Source organism: Bombus terrestris, chromosome 16, assembly GCF_910591885.1.
Source record: "Bombus terrestris chromosome 16, iyBomTerr1.2, whole genome shotgun sequence".
NCBI lineage: Eukaryota > Metazoa > Arthropoda > Insecta > Hymenoptera > Apidae > Bombus > Bombus terrestris.
This window is the reverse complement of record NC_063284.1, coordinates 6,563,136-6,586,583: the sequence shown is the minus strand read 5'-3', so window position 1 is coordinate 6,586,583 and position 23,448 is coordinate 6,563,136. Positions and strand designations below refer to the sequence as shown.

The window sequence follows — 23,448 nt, the reverse complement described above, 5'->3', positions numbered from 1 at the left end:
AATAAGACTGTAAGATTTAGAATATTTTAAATATATCTAGTTAATAGGTTATTGACAATAACATTTGTGAAGTATTTGTAATGATGTAATGAAAATGAATATTACTTGTAGCAATATATATTAGATATAAATAGTACAATTAAAAAAGGGCTTTTCAAATATATTTTTCATTTTAATATTGACAAACTATGTTTACTCAATTAAATAACAAAATATTATCTTTATATGTAATATCATTGATTATTATATTACTTAAGTAAGTATTTCATCACATATATATTTACTTACGTATACATTAAATAAACCTTAAAAAATTGTAAGTAACTTTTTAGGTGTTTTTAATCTTATTAATGCGGAGAAAACAACTATCGTAATCGAGGAGAATAATATTTACGAAAATTTCGACTTCTCTCGATATTCTTGACCGCGTTAATAACTAATCAATCGTTTTCAATTACAATTTCTTCACTCACATTAATCTCCTTTTTTGTCTTGCAATGTGTTCCATATGAAACGATAGGTGAGGTAGAAAATTGATGAAATAACGGTGATTTATATGTACACGTGACAATTTAATCATATTAATTATAATATATAAATTATACACGTGTCATTTTACAATATTTATTTTAATAAATATTTCTATCGTATAAATGGTGGTACATAGTACACAATGAAAAGTCATTAAGTACCAATACCAAGAAGTACCTATTTTTTTTCCTTTTTTCTTCCTTTTTTCTTTCTTTCTTTTAAATCTTATAGCATAAAGTAAAGAGTGTAGAATTTATTTACAAAAAATGTAACAAGATTGGGAGAAAGTACTGTTTATGCATACTAAAATATCATATTTATTACGTATGAAAATATTATGAGACATTTTGAGTTTTTAAATATGCACGAATATCCAAATTGTAATTCACTGTGCTGCAATTAAGAGAAGAATGAACATCTTTTTTGCCTATTATGTCGTATCAACATCGTGATCGATGTATTTGTAATCCTTTCATCATCATGCACGAAGAATTCAAAAAATTACGAAACGAATGAATTTTAATAAATATTCTTCATTAGAAGGTATGCTTTGAGTATGAATTCCTTTTTAACCACCTAAAAACTATGATATAGAAGTATTTAAAAACTCAATCGAGGAAATATAATCTTGTCACCGTTTTTTTCAACGATATTCCTTAGCAACAATGTGTATTTTCGTCGAAGTATTACGTGCACCTTTTAAAAACGAAGGAAAAAAAGAAAAGAATAGATTAATATTAATTGAGCCGTTGACATAAAGACGTAGAAAAATTTACTTCCGAGATCAAGATATATAATTACAAAAAAGTATATGTATGAATAAAAAAAACCAACAACCATAATGTACTTACTTACATGTCTACACGTAAGATTTTCTGATTTATTGTATAGAAGTTACGCAAAAATGAAATTTCCGCCTCGAAAGATTCACATCTTTCAAGCAAGACGTTTCCTTTCTTTTTTTAAATATCTTTTATGCGAGAGACAGGGAGTTTAATAAAGTATATTTTTGTTTCGCAAAGTTCACTTAAATAAATCGTTAAAATGTTCCACTCAGCTTGTCCTTAATGAACTACGCACATTCATACAGACTAGACCAATTTCAGTGTAATGCCGGCCATTCTATTCGAACTGAAATGATTCAAATAGTCGAGAATGGGATGACGAAGAACGTTAAAAAATCAGACGTTTTCCTTTCTTTCTTTAAAATATGAACGCATGGAAACGAGAAGGGCATTTGCGTGCATTGTCATCACATTACGAGATCAAAATTATTTTTTTCATTTTCCTTTCTTTCTTAAGGTACATACCTTAACAGGATTTTGAAAATTACCTTAACGCTAAACTAAAAGAGAGAGAGAGAGAAGCGAATGTACGATTATAAACGAAGATCACAGGAGAAAATCGTGATAAATAGATTGCACATATTTATGTAAATTCATATTTTTATGAATATAATTTAAAAAATGGGGCTTAGAAAATTGTTTTATTTATTAAACATTGTTAAAAGTATCGTACTTTTTGATGATATGATTTGATCCACAATGTACTAAATTTTAAAACTGATTTCCTGTAAAAAGAATAGGAAATGTCTTATCATGTTCTTTCCCTGTAGTCTTCAAATGATGAGATGCGAAAGCTGCGCGTTATATTCTTATGAAATTATTTAAAACGAAAGAAAAATTTGTCACTATATCTGAATATGTGTAAGTATATTCTTTCTACCTAAAACGTTTCACGTTCCTTCAATTATGTATTAATACGATTTAAGGAATCGTATTAAACATATAGTTCGCGATGATAGTACAGCTATAAAACATAACGGTGCATGTTCTGGAAAACATATTTTCGCTTTCATAATACACAAGGTCATTTTTAGAAAGATCTAGTAATTTCTTATTAACTCACACAATCACGATGCACGTTACTTTTGATAAAATACATTTTTTCAATCTCCTCTTTCTTTATATCGCCGTCAAACTTTACATGTTTCTCATCTACGAAGTAAAAAAAATACTTTGTCCCACAAAATACGAATGAAAAGTCTTAATATAACAAACTGCATAAAGTAATTAAATTTCTTCTAGTCTTGTTTTTTTCTTGTCAATACATATGACGATAATAAATAAATTAAAAAAGGAAAAAAACCGTCAAAATTATTATCATCCTAATGTAGTGTTATTTCATCTTAACAAACTCATTAATTGATTTATTATAATAAAAATCACATAATACCATAGGGATGACGTTAATATATCACATGCATATACAAGTACATTACATGACTGTGCAATATTATACACCTCCGAAAGATCATTATATACTGTACACCTAGCATCTCGCTTTTATAATTGTTTATTTATAAAATCTAATAAACATAACGAATCAAGTACTTTACGTTCTACTTTTAGGAGAAAAATTTTATCCACGAATCGTGTAATAAATATAATTATGTATATACATTTTAACGCACTTTAAAGCGTTCAAATAGAAACAAACAATCCAATTTTTGTAAAATTTGATTGTAAAAGTATGTACATATTTTAAATTATGTTCATATTTTATTATTTAGCTGTAGTATGAAAAATATACATACAGCAACATCAGAATTTCAAGATATGGTTGTTAGAATACAGTAACGTTATCTCCTTTTTTAGATTTCTTCATTGTTTCATAGTTAATCAATTATCCATCATATTTATAATTTCATTACAAAATTATCCTGTATAACAATATGTAAAAACATAAAGAAATATTATGTTGCAAAACATAATTATTAATCACAATACAATATTCTATCATAAATTTAACTTGAATTCTAAATCAAACTTTCCTTTTTAAATTAAAAAAGTACTTTTTGTAACAAATCTTCATACTTCATTCGAAAACATTTAAATACATAACAAAAACAATATATCGTTATTGTCATAGAGAAGTTATTTCAGTGCATTTCAAATAATATACTACAAAGTACTTTACTACAAAGTACGACATGAAACATACAATTCCTTACAAATGTGAGGTGCAATTACTATGCAGTCGCCCCGAGTCATATAGAAAGAGTGCCTCTTCGTAAGCTATTACATACGTAATTAAACATAGACAACTAATCCCAAGCTGTTCTATACCAAACAATTAAATGTACGTGTATATGCTATATGAAAGTTAAATGAACATGTACAGCATGAATGTAAATGTCATGTGCCAAGTCATGTGCGTGTATATATGTCTATAAAATATATCACATTAACTCAATACAAACAATATGAATTAATTAAATAGCAAGAGTATGTTCGTGAAACCAGCCTTATAGCGGAATTAAATCCATGATAAGTATATTAGCCGCAAATATTACGGCATTCCCTGATCAGGTACTTAATGTGCACTTGATAATGCGATACCTTGAAAAGAAAAGCATTCGTTTTTCAAAATGATATTTCCATACAAGCATTTTACACTTTTATCAAATTAACTCATTTATGTTCTGCATTAAAAACATTATCAAATTTCTTTTTTATGTAATGCATTACACTCAACTGTATGTATATTCAATAAAAAAAGGTAATTAACAAAAATTCAATAGTTTTTTACCTCATTTACATAATATCCTGTTTATTTATCTTTTAAATGATTTATCTGATAAATAATTTCTATTAAGTTGAAACATCATTTAGAAATTACTATATTTTATTTAATATTTTTAATTCGTTTAATTCATTACTTATTATAACATTTCTTGTTATAATACTGATTCTGCTTTGCTACTATGGTAAAGTAATGATGTATATTGAAAGCAATCAATTTCAATTTAATTTTTTCTGAATTTCATATCTGACTTAAAATAATATGATTAGAAAATCGATTAAAAGATTACAGTCATAAATGAGTTAAAAGAGCTTTCACTTAAAATAAATTAAACTAATTAATTTTATATAATGTGCTTTAACTATGCTACGCAAGTGCCCAAACAATTTTAGTAAGTTTTGCTTTGCGTTTAGTCTATTTTAAGTAATTATTTACACTGTTTCATTACATTATAAAGGCTTATGCACATAATGATACAAGTTGACATAGACACAAGTCTGATTGATCTTAACTATAAAGAAATTAATCTTAATGATAAAACAAATTTCCATACCAGTCGGATGATAATTATTGATGGAATAACGAATTTTAGCATGTGTAAAATGAACTGTATCGTTTCCTTTATAAATTAAAGTAAGCACATTATTCCCCTACAGTTTAATTGCCAACATCAGTGAATTATTAAATTTTAAATATTTTTTATGCAAATCTAGGAACGAAAAAAGATCAGCACTGTTTATATAGTAAAGTAAAAAAGAAATATGAAGCATAGGTTTTCTCAGAGTTATTGATATGCTTTTAATTTTTTAAGCAAAAATGATGAAATTTCCACATTTTAATGTAAAATAAAAATAGTTTTATAACCCGTAACATATGCATTGTGCATTAACATTTTGCAATTATATTTAGTACGTGGATCATCCAAGAAACACAAAATTAATTAATAAACTTAACAGTTTGATGATAATATTGATAAATCTTTTATAATTTTAATTAATGAGAAGAAACAGTAATTGTTATTGCTTTTTCATGTAAGGACAGAAATATCAAATGAATATTAGATATTTAATAAATATTTGTGCTTATAGAAATTCATTTGACTAGTTGGTCATGATCCACTATGTTATTAATAAATTGTCATGACAGTGCTTTATATATACAATCATGGAAGAATGACTTTTATGATATCAACCAGTCGTTAATTAATATTCATTGGAGCAAGCAGGTACTGGCTTTCTTGCGGATTTAAAGCATATATAAAATTCACATCTTTTTCTAGAGATCTTTTATACGTAATGCCATCTTTTCCTGAAACTTGCATCTCAATTATTTTTTTGTGAAGGAATTAACTTGTTTATTATACCTTAGAAAGAATATGCTGGTATACACTCTAATGTTGCTATTAATCTTTTAATACTTCATCAATGAAAAAGATTTAAAGAGAATTCAATTATTTTTCTACAAAATATTCAAGCGTTAATAATTAATTCTTATACATACACATTGTTCGGTGTTAAATATATTACTCTTAAAAATTATAAAAAATGAATTTAATGCTTTCAACATTAAACCTATAAATTAGATATGTAAAAAGTAGTATAAAAACGATGAAAGAGAAAGAGAAACGACGTATCGCGTAAGTAATATATATTATATAAATAGTCAATGATAATCAACTTTTACTAAATTACATCATCACTGGTTGATAATAGTGAAACTTATAGTATTATAAAAGGGACAAACATTATATACATTAAATGTTTCCATCAAATGTGTGAAAGGAAGACGTTTGCGGATAAATTAAAAAAAAATCTTAGTTTCATTCCTCCAGACTGTTCAATGAAAAACCGTATAATTCCAATATTAATAACGCTATTAAAAATTAGAAGTTCAATTTGGAAAAATGATTCGATTACTTATATGTACGATTTAATAGTTTAGTACATAAATAAACGCGCGCGTGGCATTACACATTAGTTTATCTCTTGAAGCTCATTAAACAAATTGGGTAAAATAAATCTATCCCTTCATTACCAATTATAATATACTTAACTTAAAAATTCCTTTGTTTACAAAATTTCTATCTATCACATAAAACACTGTACACGTTTCAAAAAATCATTATGAAACATTAACAGTTATTTCGCACCGTTCGAAAGCCAATACACAATTGTACCACTAAACTAAAAAAGTTTACAGAGACATTTAAAAAATATAAAAAATGTAGAGAAATATGAGAGAGAAAGAAAGAGAGAGAGAGAGAGAGAGAGAGAGAGAATCAATATGTTGGTGATTATTTCAAAATAAATTTGGCGTTTCTAACATTTACATCAATCCTCTCAAATGATAACGGCAGGTTTTTCAATGTGTATTAATGGCTGGTTTTGGATGATCACATGACTTAAAATGGCTTCATTTGCCAAAGACATTAAATACAGTTTGTATGCTGGACTAGCTTCGGATTACGACTTGAACAAGATTTGTGTCTATAACAAGTCGTCATAGATTTAGGCATATGCTGTAGGAGGATCGAATACAGATTGAGTCTTCAATTTTTCTATGCTTCTAACAAATAAGATATGCCGCTAGTCGTTCGTCGACCCAATTTATATAGTTTTTCTAGCTCTTTATATCTACATTATGGTATTTTTAAATAGAAAGTGTTGTGTGAAAATCGATATAATTCGAACGCTATAAAAAATTAGTAAAATATACAGTTTTCTGTTAAACGTCAACAGTAAATTTATCAAACGTTATCATCTAAATAGAAGTACTAAATTTAATTTAAAATTTAATAATTATCTATAACTAGATTACGCATGTCACTGTTGCCTCACTTTAGTTTTAATTCTTCTTAATACATCTGTTGCAAGTACCAAAAAGATGAAGAAGGTACCTGTTAGATCGACCTACAGCACGTTTAACAGAACGTAACTAATTTTTAAATACTTTTTTAATTTAGTATTAGTCACGTCCCATGGTCATAAGTAGTTAATAACGTTGTATTAGTTCAGGTGACAAGTACGATATAAAACATGTTTCTAGAAGCCTCCCATGGAAGACATTTATAAAAGATATCTCCTGTTATGAAATTTGACAAATTTATAGCATGAGCCACGTTTTTTAAGCAAATGTTACACAAATATTCTACACTATAAGTGTTAAAAAGATCTTACATCTCATTAATCCTACGGATTTTAAATATAAAACTTTGATTTCAATAAAACAAGTATGTGCACGTATAAAACATAAATTCATATTTATACTTCCATTGAGAAACAGACTGAAACATGTTTATGAAATATATACCCAACTTTTGTGAAGTCATAATGTGGCCAAAAATTGTTTCTTCAAGCTTCGGTAGACGCTATTAGGGAATTCTTGGGTGTATACACTGTCGCATTTGGATCCAAATTTGAAATTGTACACCCTGGACAGAGACTTTCATTTGAACGTATTTTCGTACCTGCTACTCGTACTTCATTATTTAATCGAAGCTTAGATGTCGCACAGGTTGGCGCAGGTCCAAACGTATCTTGTGGCATCACAGCTAAATCTTGAGCTATTTTTGCTTTTAACATTTCAATTTCCTTTTCTTGAGATCTAATTAAACCTGATTCAACAATATGCGATATTTAACATACACATATGTACATATATATATATATATATTTAATATACATATACTAAAATCGTTTATATAAATAAAACTATGTTTGAAAAATTGATGTTTCGGTCCCACTTAAGTTTATACATTTCCTTGATTACCAAAAATATTAAAGATTTATAATTGTAAATCGAATCCTACTTACTTTCTCTGATTTCTAATTGTCGCTTGGCTTCACCAAGTGCAGAAAATAAATCAAGCTTTATGCGCGTTTCTGCACTTAAGCTGTCTTCTAAATGTGCAGTTTTATCTTGTAGCGCATTTAGTGCACCGAGTAAAATTTCAGACTCTTTATGATTTTCCTTACAACGAGTTACATCTTTTTCTAATATGTTGCACCTAAGAAAATATATAAGAAATTAACATCTGATATATAGTTTAGTGAATTTACAATACAAAAAAGTATTTAATTATTAACATATTAAACGCCCTCGAACTTAATTTAATTGTTTACATTTGAATGAAATTTTGACTATTACCTAGTGTATGTACGACACTATAGATATTATTGTTTTATATTCCGATGTGTCAACTTATATTTACATTTAAAATTTTATTTACATAAAAATTTTTATATTATTTCAACATCTTTACCTCTCTTCTTTCGTTTTAAGTTCTCGCCGTAAGTTTTTGAGATCTTGTTCCATTTGTGTTCTACGACTTTTACAAGTATCTGTACATTCTTGTCTAATAAGTGGCGGAGGTGGAGGCGGAATTGCAGATCGTGCTTCTTCTGCAGCTCGTCGTGCTCGCCTCTCGGAAACTAAAGATGCTTCGCAAGCAGTGCGCTGTTTCCGCTCTTCTGCGATTCGTTTTTCCAACGAAGACATTGTTTGTTTATCTAATTGACGAGCTGTTACTAATCCATGTAATCTATCCAAAATAAAAATATTTATGTATATAAATAAAAATATATTTAATAGTGTAAAAATATCTACGCGTATACGTGTATTGGAAGAAAAATAGATCTTTTAAGTACAATTTTAATAATATAGAAATGATACTGTGTGTGTGTGTGTGTATACGCACTTGCTTTGCAACTGATCGTTATCGTGCTGAAGTTGCTGTATATCACCCTTAGCTTGACGTTCTCCATTTTGTAGAGAACTAATCTGGGAACGAAGTTCCTGTTCCAGTTGTCGACTGGATTGCAGATCTGACTTCAAACGTTTTATGTCAGCTTCGAGCCTGCGACACATCAGTAACCTATTTAAACGATATTATATTACACTAAAGAAAAAATCTGATAATATAAAGTTGCATATCTTTTAATTCAATAAAAATAATAATTACATTTTAAGAAAATCATAAGGAATAAGGAATAAGGAAAGTATAAGTATACACAGTATTAAATCTGAATTTTATATATGGATATAGAAATGAAGAAGCACAAAAAATATGTTGCATAAAATAACATTTTTGTTAATTCACTAATTGATGTAAATAACATACCTTTGGCAATATTCGTCTTGCTGCTTTTGCTGCTCAGTTATATTATCAACCGTGGCTTTCACTTGACGTGTTTTTCGTTCACGTTGAGTATTAACAGTGGACGATGATTCCCGATTTTCTTTTATATTATTCCACTTTCCTGTTACAGAACCATTAGTCTGTGATTTTATTGTAGTATGCCCATAATTTGCACCTTTAATAAATTTGTCTTTCTCTACTTCATTGGCATCAAAATCATTTATTGATCTGTAATTTTTATTTAAAATATTAACGAATCTTTTATTACTTTACATAATATGGATACTGTTGAGTTTCCAAGATACACATGTCACCCAACTTACCCAACTCTTTCAATGAACTGCATATCACTGTGATTAACAGTATTCCCATTTGTATGTATAAATCTTTTATCGTTTTTATCAGATTGTGATACATTTGTTACATTATGCTTATTATGCTGCTCTTCTTGCTTTTCACCTTTGTCTAAGCACTTCCTATGATTATTTTTTGTTGTTACATTTTGGTTTGTTGATGTAATTTGTGTCCCTATATGCAAACTACCATTTTGTACACCTGTTTCTACAGAATTATTACTGCTTCCTACAATGCATTTTATGATTAAGCTATATTATTATTTTGCTATTATATATATATTAAAAGTTGAAAATAAATACAAACTACCTCTACTTTTTTCAGGACTTGGATTGCACTGCAAATTTAATTTATTATTTTGTGATTTAACATGTTGATCTAGTGTTGTAATATGTGTTTGTGATTGAACTTGTATCGGTTGTATCGTAGTGGAAGTTTGTTGCTCTAGAGGCAGTGCTTGCTGCAATAGTTGTAGGTAGAATTCATTCTCCTTCGCTACATCTTTTTGTTTTCTCTGGCAAAAAGAGGCAGTCATGTAAATAAAACGTTTAAAAATAGTCTTTGAATGATTATGTATTTATTACAGATTTACCTGTCTCATTCTGTAGCCAATGTAGCTCTTAAAACCAAAACCTAATGTAACTACAGGATAACCAATGCTGAAAAAAGATAATACTTATAATTATTTTTATTATTACTTTTGAATTGATATTGTCAATTCAACATTAAAATAGCAAAGTATATTTTATTTATAATAACAGATTTTGTACAGTAACATAGGAATAGGTTATTTTTTTATTAGTCATAAAATTGTTCCTCTGAAGTGTATCTTACAATATTCAGTGGCAAAGAGTAAATGCATAAATAAAGAAAGGAAAGAGAGTATAATAACAAAAATATATATACCAATGCGCTGCGAATGGTCGACAAAGATCCAAATGAAAGGGCATATGTCTCAAATCCCTTAATCGAACTGCTGCTTCTATGTATAGAAATAGTAACCATAACATCACAGTTGGAAGGCACACACCTTTATCTGTTTCATACACAATATATTTATATCAATCTCATTGCAATTAAATTAATTCAAACAACCTAAAGATATGTTTACATTTACCTGTGTGCCAAACATATTGTACCCAAACATAAGTGCTAGCAGCAAAAAACAACCAATGTATTGGTATGAAAAAGAAACAAATCATATCTGATGTAAGAGCAATACAAATAAAAAATACGGAGAAGGCCTGGAAATATAATAGTCTATGTTATTTTAAAATCAGATATAAGCACATATGTTTTGAAATATAGATTACTTACCAAGCCTTGATATTTAAAAGAATCGTAAACACTTCTGAGAAGTAGCCAAAACGGCCACAAAAATTCAAATCGGAATTCTAAAATGAAGTCTGCCAAAATTACCATGGCCCATAGTAGAAGAAATTTTAGGTAAAGTAAAGTACTGAAATAAAAAATTTCATTATTTTATTATCATTCTTGTAACACAATTATATAATTAAGGATCTACAATTGCAAAAGTATAAAATATTTCAAAGGAAACAAACACTGCTACAAAACAAAATAAGCACCTCTTAACTAAATAAAATAAATAACAAATCTAAATTATATAATTATATGATGTAAGCCAATGTTAATATAGTTTTTAAGAAAAGGGAATAAATGAAAGAAAAGTTGTTGAACTGGCAAATTTCTTTGATGTGGTTAGACGTAAAAATCTTTCAATTACATGGCACGTTAGGCGAAAAATTGTGAATACAGATAATAAAACATTTATAAAGATGTAACTCAACAAATGTTTTTGTAAAAAACAGGCACACATGGTCAAGGTTTTAGTGAAATGTCAAGCAGCTTCTGGGAAGCGGTGGATGATCACGTATTGACACAACGTATCACAGAGGTTTCGCACTTCGCATCAACCCGAAAGTACGTAACAGTTTTCGATCAACGATTTGACAAATATCTCGAGGGGCGATCGGTCAGATTTTTGGTTATTTTTAAAATTAGTCGTTCCAAATGAGAAGACATATGGCGGCGAAAACTTACCTTCCGTAGATCCCCTCAGTGAGCTTGTTGCGTTTCAAGGGCCTCCGAAGCTTACCACACTCGACATTTCTTCTCTTCATATTCCTCGACGCTTTCACCAGCGGCCAAATCGACGTTATTCGCGGCGAGCAACAAAATGGAAAAAACCGCAAATCTTCACGGCGGAGTTGCGAAAAAAATCCACTGTCTCGCGCGCGCGACTTCTATCAGTCTCTTTTGTTGTCATTCGTCTGCGGACAGATTCGAGGTTTTACGGCGGTTTACCGAGCAGCTGATTGGTCCATTGTGGGATATGGCGCTAATCAGCAACAAAAATCACCTGCTGGGATATTTTAGCTTGCAATGCACTTGCGACCGATTTACACTTATATCGTACCCTACTCGGGAAATAAACAGACATGGAAAGAGCTAAGTAATTTTTGCAGAAAATGTTTCCAGATAATGGACTTTATCGATCGTACATGGTTTCGATTGTACCGTAGGTCAATCGACTTGTTTCACTTACGTTAACAGCGCTCTGACCTAGCGATACGTGAACTACCTTTCTCTTCCTCTTTTGCTACCTCTCTGTCTCTGTTTTGTTCCCGCTTCATCTTGTCACCTGATATATATAAGTATATATAATATATCTATCTATCCTGTTGCTCAACGCAAAGCATTTTTCAAATCTTTAATCTTTTTTATCTACCTACCTATTTTATCTATTTATCTATAGTAAAGAGAAGTTTGAAAATTTATTTATCTTGTCCTTACTAGTATTCATTATTATCCAATGTTGAGTTACAAAGGAAATTTACATAGAACTTAAAAAAAATCAAACAGGTAAATTTATTGAAATAATGATTAGTAATAAATAATAATAAGTAAATTTATCATAGATGATTTTACTTATTCTATTTATCATTTGCAGTCTCAATTAACATAACATATTGATATCGATAAAGAACATTAAAATGGATAAATATATATACTTACTTCTAATGAGTTGCACTGTTGTAAGTATTACAGCAGAAATATACTTGGAAATAACAAATAGAAGTATACCTACTGTACAAAATTATATCTTTGTTATACTTTTTTATTTCATAGTCTTGAAAATTTTAACTATTATATTTCAATGTGTCCATAATATGAATATTCTGATTGTGAAAAACAGTGATATTAAATTTAGTGTAAATATGTTGTTTCACATTTTTTTAATATGTTTTATTATGCTAACCATGACTAAATATCATTATATTTATAACTACATACAAATATTTGACGCATTCACATATTTTATTTGCTCTGGAATTTCATATATATTATTACTAATCACAAACTCATATGAAAAGAGAGAAGAAAATACTCTTGATATTAAGTCAATGAAGGGTTTGGATTATGGAACCTCTATGGCATACAGTTATTATTATGGATATTTAAGAATAATACTTCCTTCAACAGGATCTATTAACAAAGGTTTAATTGAAAAGATAGAAAATATTGAAGACAGTCATAGTATATATATAGGTGTTAAAAAACTATTTATTTTAATTCCTTCATCATCGTACATTCCACCTAATCTTAAAGAAGCTTCATATCATTGGATGGAAAGTGCAATGAATTTAGAGAAAGAAGTGTTGAATCGAGCAGGAGTTAAAGAGCGAACATATCACAACAGTGTATATAAAATTTATCCCAATGGTCAAAGATTAGAGACACCTTTCTACATAGTGGTAGAAGGTGCAACACCTTTGTTAACTTTCCATGAAGTTCAAAAACACGCTCACAATGAAACAAATGTTTATAAGAAATATTGCAAATGTATCATACAGAAATTTTATGAAAAATTGAAACAGTTATTAGATGCTGATCCAGAATGCGCGGATCTTTGCGAACTAATTTATTACAATGATTATGACAATAATGGAACAAAAGTCAATGTGGCGAAAGTTATTTTAAACAGAATATACAAAATTCAAAAAAAAACTTCAGAAAATACATACAATACAATATATTTACCTAAATTTTAACGCACTTTAATGGCATAAAAAGTACATTATTAAGCTATGTTAATGTGATATAACAACATAATAGTTATACAAATATTGGCTAATCATTGACAAATATATAGTATATATTTAGTTTAACTCTTTAATAAATGAAAATGTAATATTTTATACGAAATTATTTTATATGAAAAAAAATGTATATTTAAATACATAGAATTTTATATATTGATATTTAATATAATTTATAAATTATAATTAAATCTATATGATGATTAAGTCTGTTAAATATTTTGAATTTCTAAAATATCATTTTTATATGAAAAGAAAAATATATTTTCGATTTTCGTATATGTTGTATAAAATAAATGATAAAGATTTAAAATTTTTCATCTATTTTATGATATATTTTAATCTACAAAATTCGATTGTATAAAACTTAATTGTGAAAATATTTAATCATATTAAAACATTATATTGAAATAAAAAGCAAATAACCTAATTTACATAACAAAAATAAACCCTCCATGGACTAAAATAGTTCTGTAACTATGTAAGTCTGTAACTATGATTCACAGGTAATAACTTTTATTATCAAAATACCATTTATTCATTGTTGTACAAATATATGTGAAATTATAAAGTAATACATCCAATAGTGCAAACATGAATGTACTGATTAAAATTTTTTGTCACCTTTATTAGCATATAAGATGATAATGCAATGAATCAGTGTAACTATATCAATTACATTTAACATTTTTAGATGTTATAAACACTTATTGCTATTTAAGGCCCCTAATGGCACATAGTTATATAAAAATTGCTAATATATTTTTCTGTTATATATTGATTCTTACTATTCATTAAAGTGACTGGCACAACATGAATATATTGTAATTACAATTTCTACATGTCCATCTCAAATTGTTCTGCAGATTCTTCAATTACTGGAGTATCTGTAACATGTTACAATCAAAAAGTTATGGCATAATCTATCCAAAATCTAAATCAAATTATTGTAATCAGACTGCAGATGTTTATATAAATAGATATTTTCATGAACACTATGCAATTTTGCACGTTTACATTTCCTATAAAATACATAAAAATCTATAATTTACTAGTAGTTTTGCGATAACTTAGTGAAATAAATATTGACCTTTGTTAATTTGATTTTTCGCTGATGTTGAGAGACTTGATGTATTTTTTAATAACACTCCGGGTATGGATGGCATATTTCGTGGTGGTGTTCGTGATATGGGAGAATTTCGTAGATTCATCAAGAAATCACGTTCATAAACAATACGTGTACCTAGAAAAAATTTATTAATTATTTGTATAATGAGAATATTCTCTACACTCCCTCAAAAAATTATATACAATTATATTAATAATTATAGTAATATTTCATATGTACTATCACGATCATATTATAAACAGGTCTTGACACTGATACACTGAAGTCTAGGGAAAACCGTCCGAAAATTGAGTTGTGATTAATTGTGGAAGATCAACAAGGGAGACAAGAAGATTCTCGTTCTGCGCATGCATGACATGGTATAATTGTCTCAGACAGAGATAGAGATACTGTACTCATCTCTGTTTGTTTTGTACAAACGCGGACTTTGTTAATTTTTTACAACTAGTCGCGACTCAATTTTCGGATGGTTTTCTCTACCGAGTGTCCAGACCAGTTTATATAATCGTGTGTAGCATATTTGAATTTTGAACAAATATTGTGATGTTTAACTAATAACTAAAATTTAAATTTAATTGTAAGAATATAATTGAACTACAATAAACTTAATCTCTTAAGAAAAGACGAAATACACTCCCAAAAGAAAGTTACTAGAACATAATAAATTATAAACATAATACAAAGTACAAGATGTTTTACAAGAATGAAAACTAATAAAATGGATGTAAAAAATTGAAAAATGTATAAAGTTTATACAATTACATTAATATCTTCTATTTAATGAAATTATATTGATATGTGTACATTATAACTCCACAATATAATCAAGACCTAATCCACGCCAAAGTAAAAAGTATCAAAAATATTTTTATGAGTACTTCGGAAATTAGATCCGAACTGCGATTATACATACATATAAATAAAATTACTCAAAATCATGACCTTGACATCATATTTGAAAATCATGAACATCGGTGGAATATATTCTGATCAATATAATTACCTAAATTATAGTTTAATGGGTTAATAGTTTACAAGTAACATAAAAGAAGAAAGACACTAACCTCCGGGCGTAGTTGAAAAAAGCGTTCCACCGGGGGTAGATGAATAATCAATAGGTAACTGATTGGGATCGTTAATAACGACTCGTTTGGAAGGTATGTTTTGGCTCTGGGTAGCTTGCCTAGCAATCGGTGATGCAGACATGCTTGATCTTTCAGTTTTTTCAAGAATAAAAAGGAATTTCAGTTCAGGAAAATTGCTTTAAATAAAACATAAATATAAGGTTTGTAAAACGATTCGCTATGGCTGTTGACAAATAATTTTACTGCGTAATTTACAAAAAATGATGAAGTCCTTATGCTCGATTTGGAGATACAAATGTAAACAGAATCATTAAAAGAATTGGTTTTGATACGAATTTTAAACGAATTTCATGCCCACTGTTTAAGTCAAAATATTGCACGGACGCAATAAAATTGATTAAGTATAAACAAAGTATAACATACGTGTAACCTAAAAGATCGAATCACGAACGAACACAACAATTCACAACACAAAGTCTCACCATACGATAAGTAATTGTTTTATATAAGTTCACAAGTTCTCCCCACTTCTAAGATACTACAGAAATACTACCCAAAGCATTACCAATCATTGGCGCGAACTATCGTGTTATCATTGTACTAAATTAAATTCAAGTACGGTAATTAGTAATTATGTATTCAAATGTTATAACACATTTTAAATATTGTAAATACGAGTATTCTATGTATTTACATATCTATGCAGCAAGATTATATTAAAAGAAATGAAATTCGAGATTTTATTAATATATAACTTTATTATAAAATTTTAATATGTTTTCGATCTTAATCAATAAACAAAAATATTTTAAAAAACAAAAATATTTAAATATTAATCGAAATTTAATTTTAAACGTTCGATGGTATATAGTTATCCTATTTTTACTAATAATTATTATTCAAAATTGGAACTTTTAAAAATTTTCTAGTAATTATGACTTTGTTGAAGAAATATTGAATAATTTGGATATATGTAACATTGTGAAGGTGGTTGTACAGTTAAGTATTTTTTGTTAGTGATCGCATTTATTATGCAACGTTAAATTATTCATTAAACTATTTAAAGATAAACAAAAGTATAATATAAAAAGTTCTCCATTATTAATCATATACATTTTTAATACATAGAATAAAAGTATATGATAATATCCTTCTTCCTCGCCATATTATTATTCCTGCAATATTTTTTATTTTCTCAGATATTGTACTATCAAGTACTTAATCTATTTAGTTTAAATTATTATGGAATTAAATTTGTTTAATTATATAAAAAAATCAAAATATAAATATTTACAAATATCTAAATATAAAAATTTGCCATAATGAGAAAAGATCAATAATATTTGAATGTCATTTAAGAAATGAAAAGCTTTATGTTTTTAATTTATAAGTTTTACTTAATGGTACTGAAGCCACAAAAATTTAAGTAGCTTATGACTGACCATTACCGATATTAAAAATATATAACAATTTAATTTTTTGTTATGGATGTACTCATACTTTTTTTAAATAAAAGATTTTTATTGCAATTAAACTAAAATTGAACGAATAAAGAAAGATAATGTACCTACTGATGTTATCAAATGTTCTTTAATAAATTAATCGTGTTCATGTATTTTTTAAATATTATTCCAATTCTCGTTATTATATTTGAAACATGATTACACATTTTACTAATACATTTGGTATTAGTATGTACATGGTTCAAAAAGTGTAAATAAAACTGTATTCACGTCCAGCGTTTTTCACCATAGTGGCAGCGACACATTCCGAATCATTTGCTATTTTTGATTCGAAGAATTTTTAGTTCAAGATCAGAATGTTTCTTAACGGAGAAGATTAGAATATACTACTCGAACTTTCTCGTTTTCGATTTTTTCAATATAAATAGCAAACATATAAACCCGATTAAAAATTCATAATTAACTCTTCCTTTTTTAAACAACTGTATATGTTTGACGGAGAAACTTCGTATTATTATCGAAATTTAATGCATCATTGGACATACCATATCTTAGTACACTTCCTCTTGAGAAATACAGCGACATTTCGATAATTTAATAAGTTAGCAATCAATAATCGTTTGGTTAGTTACTCATCGATATTTAAGGGTCACTTGGAATTGAAAGAAATCAGACTTTGAATGCTTAGTTTCTAAAAGCAAATTTCTAATATTGAAATTATTGAAGCAACAGGCTTGAGAACAATTCGGGCTTTCGATTCATTTTAATATTAACTTGTGCCAATACATTACAGTCGTATCGATTATTTGTTGTTACATACACATTATTATATATCGTTTGGATAAAGTAAATAATTACGTTGAAATGAAGGTGGATCTTAGGGCTCTTGGATTATTATGTTATATTGGGGATCTACGGTCATCGCAAACCCTTATTATGATCTTAACATGCTTAATAATCCACTTAATGTAAAATAAATATGAGTATTTTAAAATAAATATAGACAAGTAAAAATAGTGATGCGATGGCTGTATGTAAACGACATGCACATTTATTGTGTTGATTTTAAGAGTTCAATTTAACCATATTGTTTTTCTATAATGTATAAATACAATAGAACTCACAATAGTCCACCATTTGAAAAAATCATTTGTAATATTTACAGAATTGAATAATGAACAGTTTTCGGAAATTCGAGCAGTTTCAAAATACGTATACATACGGAAGAAAAGATACCTTGAATTGTTCTAATAATATTAAATGTCGAAATGAAGAATTGCATGAAATTACTCCAACTTTCGAAAACTATCGTCGACGTTACAAAATAAAACTGTGCTTGAATAATCGAATATTTATTCGTAACACACTTTCTTCACGAAGATACAATATATATATATATATTTATATACATATATATATATATTTATATATAAAAGTTCTCACAATATACGAAACATTAAAATTTTATTCCCAACAAAGCACACAAATACACAACTAATGAATGAAAAGTATTTCAATATGCCTTTTTATTGAGAAGATATAAAATGATCGTGTAAAAATCTGACTTCTATAATTATTAAAAATAAATAATGCAAATGTATGTATAAATAATTCGACATTTATATTATGTTGTTTATATAATAACCTGCAAAGGGCAGGAAATTAGAGAGGTAATCGATTTACAAAACTTCTATATTGAATCACGAAATTTGGTCTTTATTTCCAAAAATATCTCCCTCATTTCTGGACCGCTCAAAATTGCCTGCAAATACAAATAAAAACTGTGAGAACTTTTTCGATAATGCGTACAGTTTCTTAGAACTTGTTCTCGATATGATCTGGTAATGAAATTTATTGTAACCGCAATGATTTACACGCGGTTTTCTTTCTTTTTTGTTTTAAAAATACCTTTTAGTTGGATTTTCCATTATAAAATGAAAATTCTTTTTAAAGTATTCGAGCATATAATAGTGAATGCAATAACAAAAACCACAATTAAAAGGTCAAACACTTTATTTCTTAATGAAGGTATGTACTTAGGATTTGGGACATACAAAAAATTCATATCATCTAAAATCTGAATGTACATCTCCTTCGACAACGCTTGTGATTAAAGTACCCCTTCCAATACCCAACTAAACCTCTGCCTAGACAAACACGTTGTAATCGCGGTGGTAAAAGTGTTGAAGAGGGACAACAGAACATAGAATAAATCATCCAATTGGAAATGTTGTATAAGAAAGAAGACGAAATAAAATGATTCAAAATAAAAGATTTGAAACTCATAATAGAATTTGGGCACGTTAGATAAGATTGTAGATGCATTTACGCAAAATGTAAGATATCTCTGTGACTTGAAAGAACAGAGAGGTAAAGGAACAACCGAAGTTGGCTGAATTGCCTCACTTCTCAGTTTCGTTTCTGCCTTTCTTCGCCTTACGCTAGTAGCAATCGCAATGCTTGTATCTTTATCGATGCGGTAATACTATTAATTCGTATTAGAAACTGCAGCAATCCCGATATTTATAGTAATAATAACAGGGGTACGAGAGATATTAAGAATAGAGAGTTATATAGTAGGAATAGCAGCGGGAGAAGTAGTAGTAATAAATATTGAACAAGAAGAGAGTAGCGCAAGAGTATATACCAGTAACAGTAATAATAGTTAAGAGCAATAGTGATAGGAATAGAAATATAGTAGTATCCGTAGTGATAATTGTAATAATTATAATATAATAGTACTAATTTTTGTCTAGCGTAACGAATAACTATTTCTGTAATCTACTGTTATAAAATGAAATTGAGATGAGAACGTTTGGAATATTTCGGTAGATCGCGTTTACATAAGCGATTATAGTTCACCAACTCACTCTATATATACTCACACACCATGAGAGATCAGCTGAGAGCTCCGTATGTCACTTACTTTTATTTTTTTTTTTTTTAGTTATAATGAATTATAGCCAATAGTCAGATTTAGATTAAATCTGCGACATTCATTGGCATTTCTTCGATGCTAGTATTATAGAATTGTTCAATATCTTTCAATGTTCGTTTGTCGTCATCTGTTACCAAGTTAATTGCCACTCCCTTACGACCGAAACGACCACCTCGACCGATTCTGTAATACAGTTTCAGTGCATAACGTTTTCAGTTTTTATAAATTGTATGTTTTTTTAAATATAATTAAAATTAATGAAATTTAAAAAATAATTTAAAATCATTTATAGGAAAATAATATAATATATATAAACATATATAATAACTTACCTGTGAATGTAATTTTCGCGATTGGAAGGTAAATCATAATTGATGACAAGAGAAACCTGTTGAACATCAATACCACGTGCTAGAAGATCAGTTGTTATGAGGACACGAGATGATCCAGTTCTGAACTGCCTCATAATGAGATCTCGCTCTTTTTGTTCCATATCTCCATGCATAGCAGAGACTGTGAAGTCGCGGGTGCGCATACTCTCCGTTAACCAATCTACTTTACGCCGCGTGTTACAAAAGATAACTGCCTGGGTGATACTCAATGTATCATATAAGTCACAAAGAGTCTCAAACTTCCATTCTTCACGTTCAACGTAGATGAAGAACTGTTTAATACCCTCTAATGTAAGTTCTTCCTTTTTAACCAGAATACGAATTGGATTTCGCATGAAGCATGTAGACACATCTAATACATCTGTCGGCATAGTAGCAGATAGTAATATAACCTGAAAGACAAAAATTTTAATACATTAGTTCATTTTTCATGATGTTTTTTAAATAGTTAAATAATTTATTAAAGAGTAAATATTATCAGTAATATAAAAAATACAATCGGATTTTTATATACCTGTACTTCATGAGGTAATAATTTAAATACATCATGAATCTGATCCTTGAAACCACGAGAGAGCATTTCATCAGCTTCATCTAATACGAACAGTTTGATGCTACTGGCCCGTAATGCCCGTCGACTAATCATATCATAAACTCTACCAGGTGTACCAACTACTATGTGAACACCTTGTTCTAATTTTCGCATATCTTCACGTACATTGGTACCTCCAATGCATGCATGACATTCTGCATGCATAAAATCTCCCAAAGCAATAACAACTTTCTGGATCTAAAAAAAGAACAAAAAGATTTTTTTTAGTTCACGTAAAGATAAGAAAACCTGTTTGTCTTAGATTTATAAGATAGATTATTAGATTTATATCTTATTATTCTGGTTCACAACACTAGATTATCTTCGATTTTCAAAATTTACTTTAATTTAGAATATCTTTTCAGCCATGTTTATTTAAAATGTACTTTGTTCGGTTAGTAATATGCTAACATTTAGAGTTTTTTTGTAACTTACTTGTTGAGCAAGTTCACGAGTTGGGGCTAGAATCAATGCTTGACATTCCTTGATATTGGTATCAATTTGTTGTAAAATAGAAATTGAAAATGTAGCAGTTTTACCAGTTCCTGTTGAACATTCCACAAATTAGAAACGAAATTCTATTATTTCTATATCAAAGCATATATTATGATTTTGTTACCTGATTGTGCCTGCGCGATCACATCGTGTCCTCTTATACATGGCAGAATGGCACGTTGTTGAATTGCAGATGGTTTTTCAAAGCCATAAGCATAAATACCACGTAGTAATTCTTCTTTTAGGTTCATTTCATCAAAGTTGTCAACGACCTAGTTTATATACAAAGCACAAAATTATTATAACAATCAATCCTTTTAAGAGGATATCCTATTAAACTCAAAATTCAAGAATAGGTAGTCTATTGTAATCGTTAACTTACAACATCCCAGTTGGATTCGATGATCCCATCGGGCTCCATGCCAGGGGGGCCATCGTATGTCTGTTGATCACTTTCACTAGGACCATTTTTGGAATCTCCTGCCCATTGATCATCGTTTCTGAAATACAAATGACACATAAGAATAAAAATTTGATTTTTATTTTAAATATATAACTGTATAATTTACAGTAGAATATATCTAAAAAAAAATTTATTTCATTTATAGCATTTAATTTTTTAGTTCTAATCAGTGGTACCAGGAATGAATAAACTGTTCCAGTAACTTGCATTATATGTTTACTCCAAAATCAAATGTATAAATAATGTTGAATCCCAGCGACCTTGAACCGTAAAAATCCGACATAGTATTTCAATTTCGCGACGAATGTTAAAAGGTATTTTATCTCAATAAAATAGGAATTCTTCGTTAAAAAGTGTCTGATTTCCTATAAATGTATCAACAATGCCTTTAGATAATCCTGCAGATATGATAATGAATTTATCGATGACTTGATAGATGCGTTGACAGTGACTCACGCGAAAGCATGCCCCAGCAAGACGAGTCTCGATTGTATGAGACATAATGCCTACAATTTTATGTAGCATTGTTGAACATTATTCGATTCGCACCATTTTTACTAGCCTTACCAAAGAAAATCCATTTTTTATTACGTAATTTTAAATGCAAAGTAAAACGTGTTTGCAAGTACGAGTAGAGAGCATGCAGTTCCTATAATAAAATTTCTCAAATATATTTTTCTGAGAGTTTGGCGACCTACCGTATGGATACCCATTATGACTTCTAATCACAACAATTATAGAGGTTATAAAAATGAAGAAGTACGAGGGATTAACGTTAATTTTTTGAACAATGTGACAAAAATGAATGCACGCCATGTTGTCAGTCTCGTGTCCCATGCATTCGCTGATTGCGGCACTATTTTTTAAGGATATATCGTGAAGTGTTGACGTCCAACCGCGTGTCGCGCCAGATTTACAGAGGCACAACGTAAACAAGAAATTAGTGAAATATAAGAAAGCACGCATATTTCTCAATTACGCATGAAAAAACTGAACTTACCTTCGCTCAGACGTATGCGACATGTTCCACTCACGGTAGGTCGACGGAAAGGACGAGTTCCTATTGCGTCACAAGGAATATTCTTATGAGCACCGCACAATGGCGCTGCGAGCGGTCTTCAAATTTTCAATCGACTTTTCTCGTGATTCGACACGTAAAATTC

General features: G+C 28.8%; 4 protein-coding genes across 12 annotated transcripts; 1 reads left to right on the top strand and 3 right to left on the bottom strand.

The window, feature by feature from the left end:
* Positions 1 to 610: 610 nt before the first annotated feature.
* On the bottom strand, positions 611 to 12,137 carry LOC100642229 (macoilin-1). 5 transcript variants are annotated; one of them, XR_007226761.1, is made up of 13 exons: positions 11,669 to 12,137; positions 10,925 to 11,066; positions 10,725 to 10,851; positions 10,514 to 10,643; positions 10,200 to 10,266; positions 9,914 to 10,121; positions 9,577 to 9,835; positions 9,236 to 9,481; positions 8,813 to 8,989; positions 8,378 to 8,656; positions 7,929 to 8,122; positions 1,387 to 7,729; positions 611 to 1,227 (listed from the first exon to the last, which is right to left on the bottom strand). XR_007226761.1 is itself a non-coding variant. In XM_048413197.1 (12 exons), exons 1-12 carry the CDS (start codon positions 11,746 to 11,748, stop codon positions 7,467 to 7,469), a joined length of 2,172 nt encoding a protein of 723 aa, XP_048269154.1. In that variant the 5' UTR covers positions 11,749 to 12,137; the 3' UTR covers positions 611 to 7,466. The 5 variants fall into 5 exon arrangements, 4 of the variants coding, with proteins under 4 accessions (XP_048269154.1, XP_012173179.1, XP_012173178.1 ...); XM_048413197.1 differs by having other exon boundaries at positions 611 to 7,729; XM_012317789.3 differs by having other exon boundaries at positions 611 to 7,729; positions 8,813 to 8,971.
* A 106-nt stretch (positions 12,138 to 12,243) lies between these two features.
* LOC100645579 (stimulator of interferon genes protein homolog) lies at positions 12,244 to 13,832 on the top strand. The gene is made up of 2 exons (XM_003401851.4): positions 12,244 to 12,490; positions 12,579 to 13,832. The coding sequence occupies exon 2, from the start codon at positions 12,622 to 12,624 to the stop codon at positions 13,678 to 13,680; it is 1,059 nt and encodes a 352-aa protein (XP_003401899.2). The 5' UTR covers positions 12,244 to 12,490; positions 12,579 to 12,621; the 3' UTR covers positions 13,681 to 13,832.
* A 410-nt stretch (positions 13,833 to 14,242) lies between these two features.
* Positions 14,243 to 16,531, bottom strand: LOC100643384 (eukaryotic translation initiation factor 4E-binding protein). Of its 3 annotated transcripts, none has more exons than XM_012317781.3 (4): positions 16,366 to 16,531; positions 15,922 to 16,070; positions 14,819 to 14,971; positions 14,243 to 14,615 (listed from the first exon to the last, which is right to left on the bottom strand). In XM_012317781.3, exons 2-4 carry the CDS (start codon positions 16,061 to 16,063, stop codon positions 14,566 to 14,568), a joined length of 345 nt encoding a protein of 114 aa, XP_012173171.1. In that variant the 5' UTR covers positions 16,064 to 16,070; positions 16,366 to 16,531; the 3' UTR covers positions 14,243 to 14,565. The 3 variants fall into 3 exon arrangements, with proteins under 3 accessions (XP_012173171.1, XP_012173172.1, XP_048269153.1); XM_012317782.3 differs by having other exon boundaries at positions 15,922 to 16,118; positions 16,366 to 16,407; XM_048413196.1 differs by having other exon boundaries at positions 15,922 to 16,418.
* Positions 16,532 to 18,149: 1,618 nt separating this feature from the next.
* LOC100642781 (eukaryotic initiation factor 4A-I) lies at positions 18,150 to 23,442 on the bottom strand. Of its 3 annotated transcripts, none has more exons than XR_002308537.2 (8): positions 23,286 to 23,442; positions 22,205 to 22,322; positions 21,947 to 22,094; positions 21,763 to 21,872; positions 21,250 to 21,525; positions 20,676 to 21,127; positions 20,291 to 20,526; positions 18,150 to 19,167 (listed from the first exon to the last, which is right to left on the bottom strand). XR_002308537.2 is itself a non-coding variant. In XM_012317779.3 (7 exons), the coding sequence occupies exons 1-7, from the start codon at positions 23,306 to 23,308 to the stop codon at positions 20,382 to 20,384; spliced, it is 1,272 nt and encodes a 423-aa protein (XP_012173169.1). In that variant the 5' UTR covers positions 23,309 to 23,442; the 3' UTR covers positions 19,401 to 20,381. The 3 variants fall into 3 exon arrangements, 1 of the variants encoding a protein (XP_012173169.1); XR_007226760.1 differs by having other exon boundaries at positions 20,332 to 20,526; XM_012317779.3 differs by lacking the exon at positions 18,150 to 19,167 and having other exon boundaries at positions 19,401 to 20,526.
* Between the last annotated feature and the right edge of the window lie 6 nt (positions 23,443 to 23,448).

Bases quoted from the DNA above. Each gene is read 5' to 3' on its own strand.
- LOC100642781 (XM_012317779.3), bottom strand. From the start codon at position 23,308: ATGTCGCATACGTCTGAGCGAAG. The intron at 21,526-21,762 runs GTAAGTTACAAA...TTCTTTTTTTAG, and splicing joins CTCGTGAACTTGCTCAACAA to ATCCAGAAAGTTGTTATTGC. The intron at 21,128-21,249 runs GTATATAAAAAT...TTTGTCTTTCAG, and splicing joins TATTACCTCATGAAGTACAG to GTTATATTACTATCTGCTAC.
- LOC100643384 (XM_012317781.3), bottom strand. From the start codon at position 16,063: ATGTCTGCATCACCGATTGCTAGGCAAGCTACCCAGAGCCAAAACATA. The intron at 14,972-15,921 runs GTTAGTGTCTTT...AATTTTTTCTAG, and splicing joins TTTTTCAACTACGCCCGGAG to GTACACGTATTGTTTATGAA. The intron at 14,616-14,818 runs GTCAATATTTAT...AACATGTTACAG, and splicing joins GAAAAATCAAATTAACAAAG to ATACTCCAGTAATTGAAGAA.
- LOC100645579 (XM_003401851.4), top strand. From the start codon at position 12,622: ATGGATAAATATATATACTTACTTCTAATGAGTTGCACTGTTGTAAGT.
- LOC100642229 (XM_048413197.1), bottom strand. From the start codon at position 11,748: ATGAAGAGAAGAAATGTCGAGTGTGGTAAGCTTCGGAGGCCCTTGAAA. The intron at 10,122-10,199 runs GTAAATCTGTAA...TCTTTTTGCCAG, and splicing joins TTGGCTACAGAATGAGACAG to AGAAAACAAAAAGATGTAGC. The intron at 8,123-8,377 runs GTAAAGATGTTG...ATATTTTCTTAG, and splicing joins CTTAAAACGAAAGAAGAGAG to GTGCAACATATTAGAAAAAG.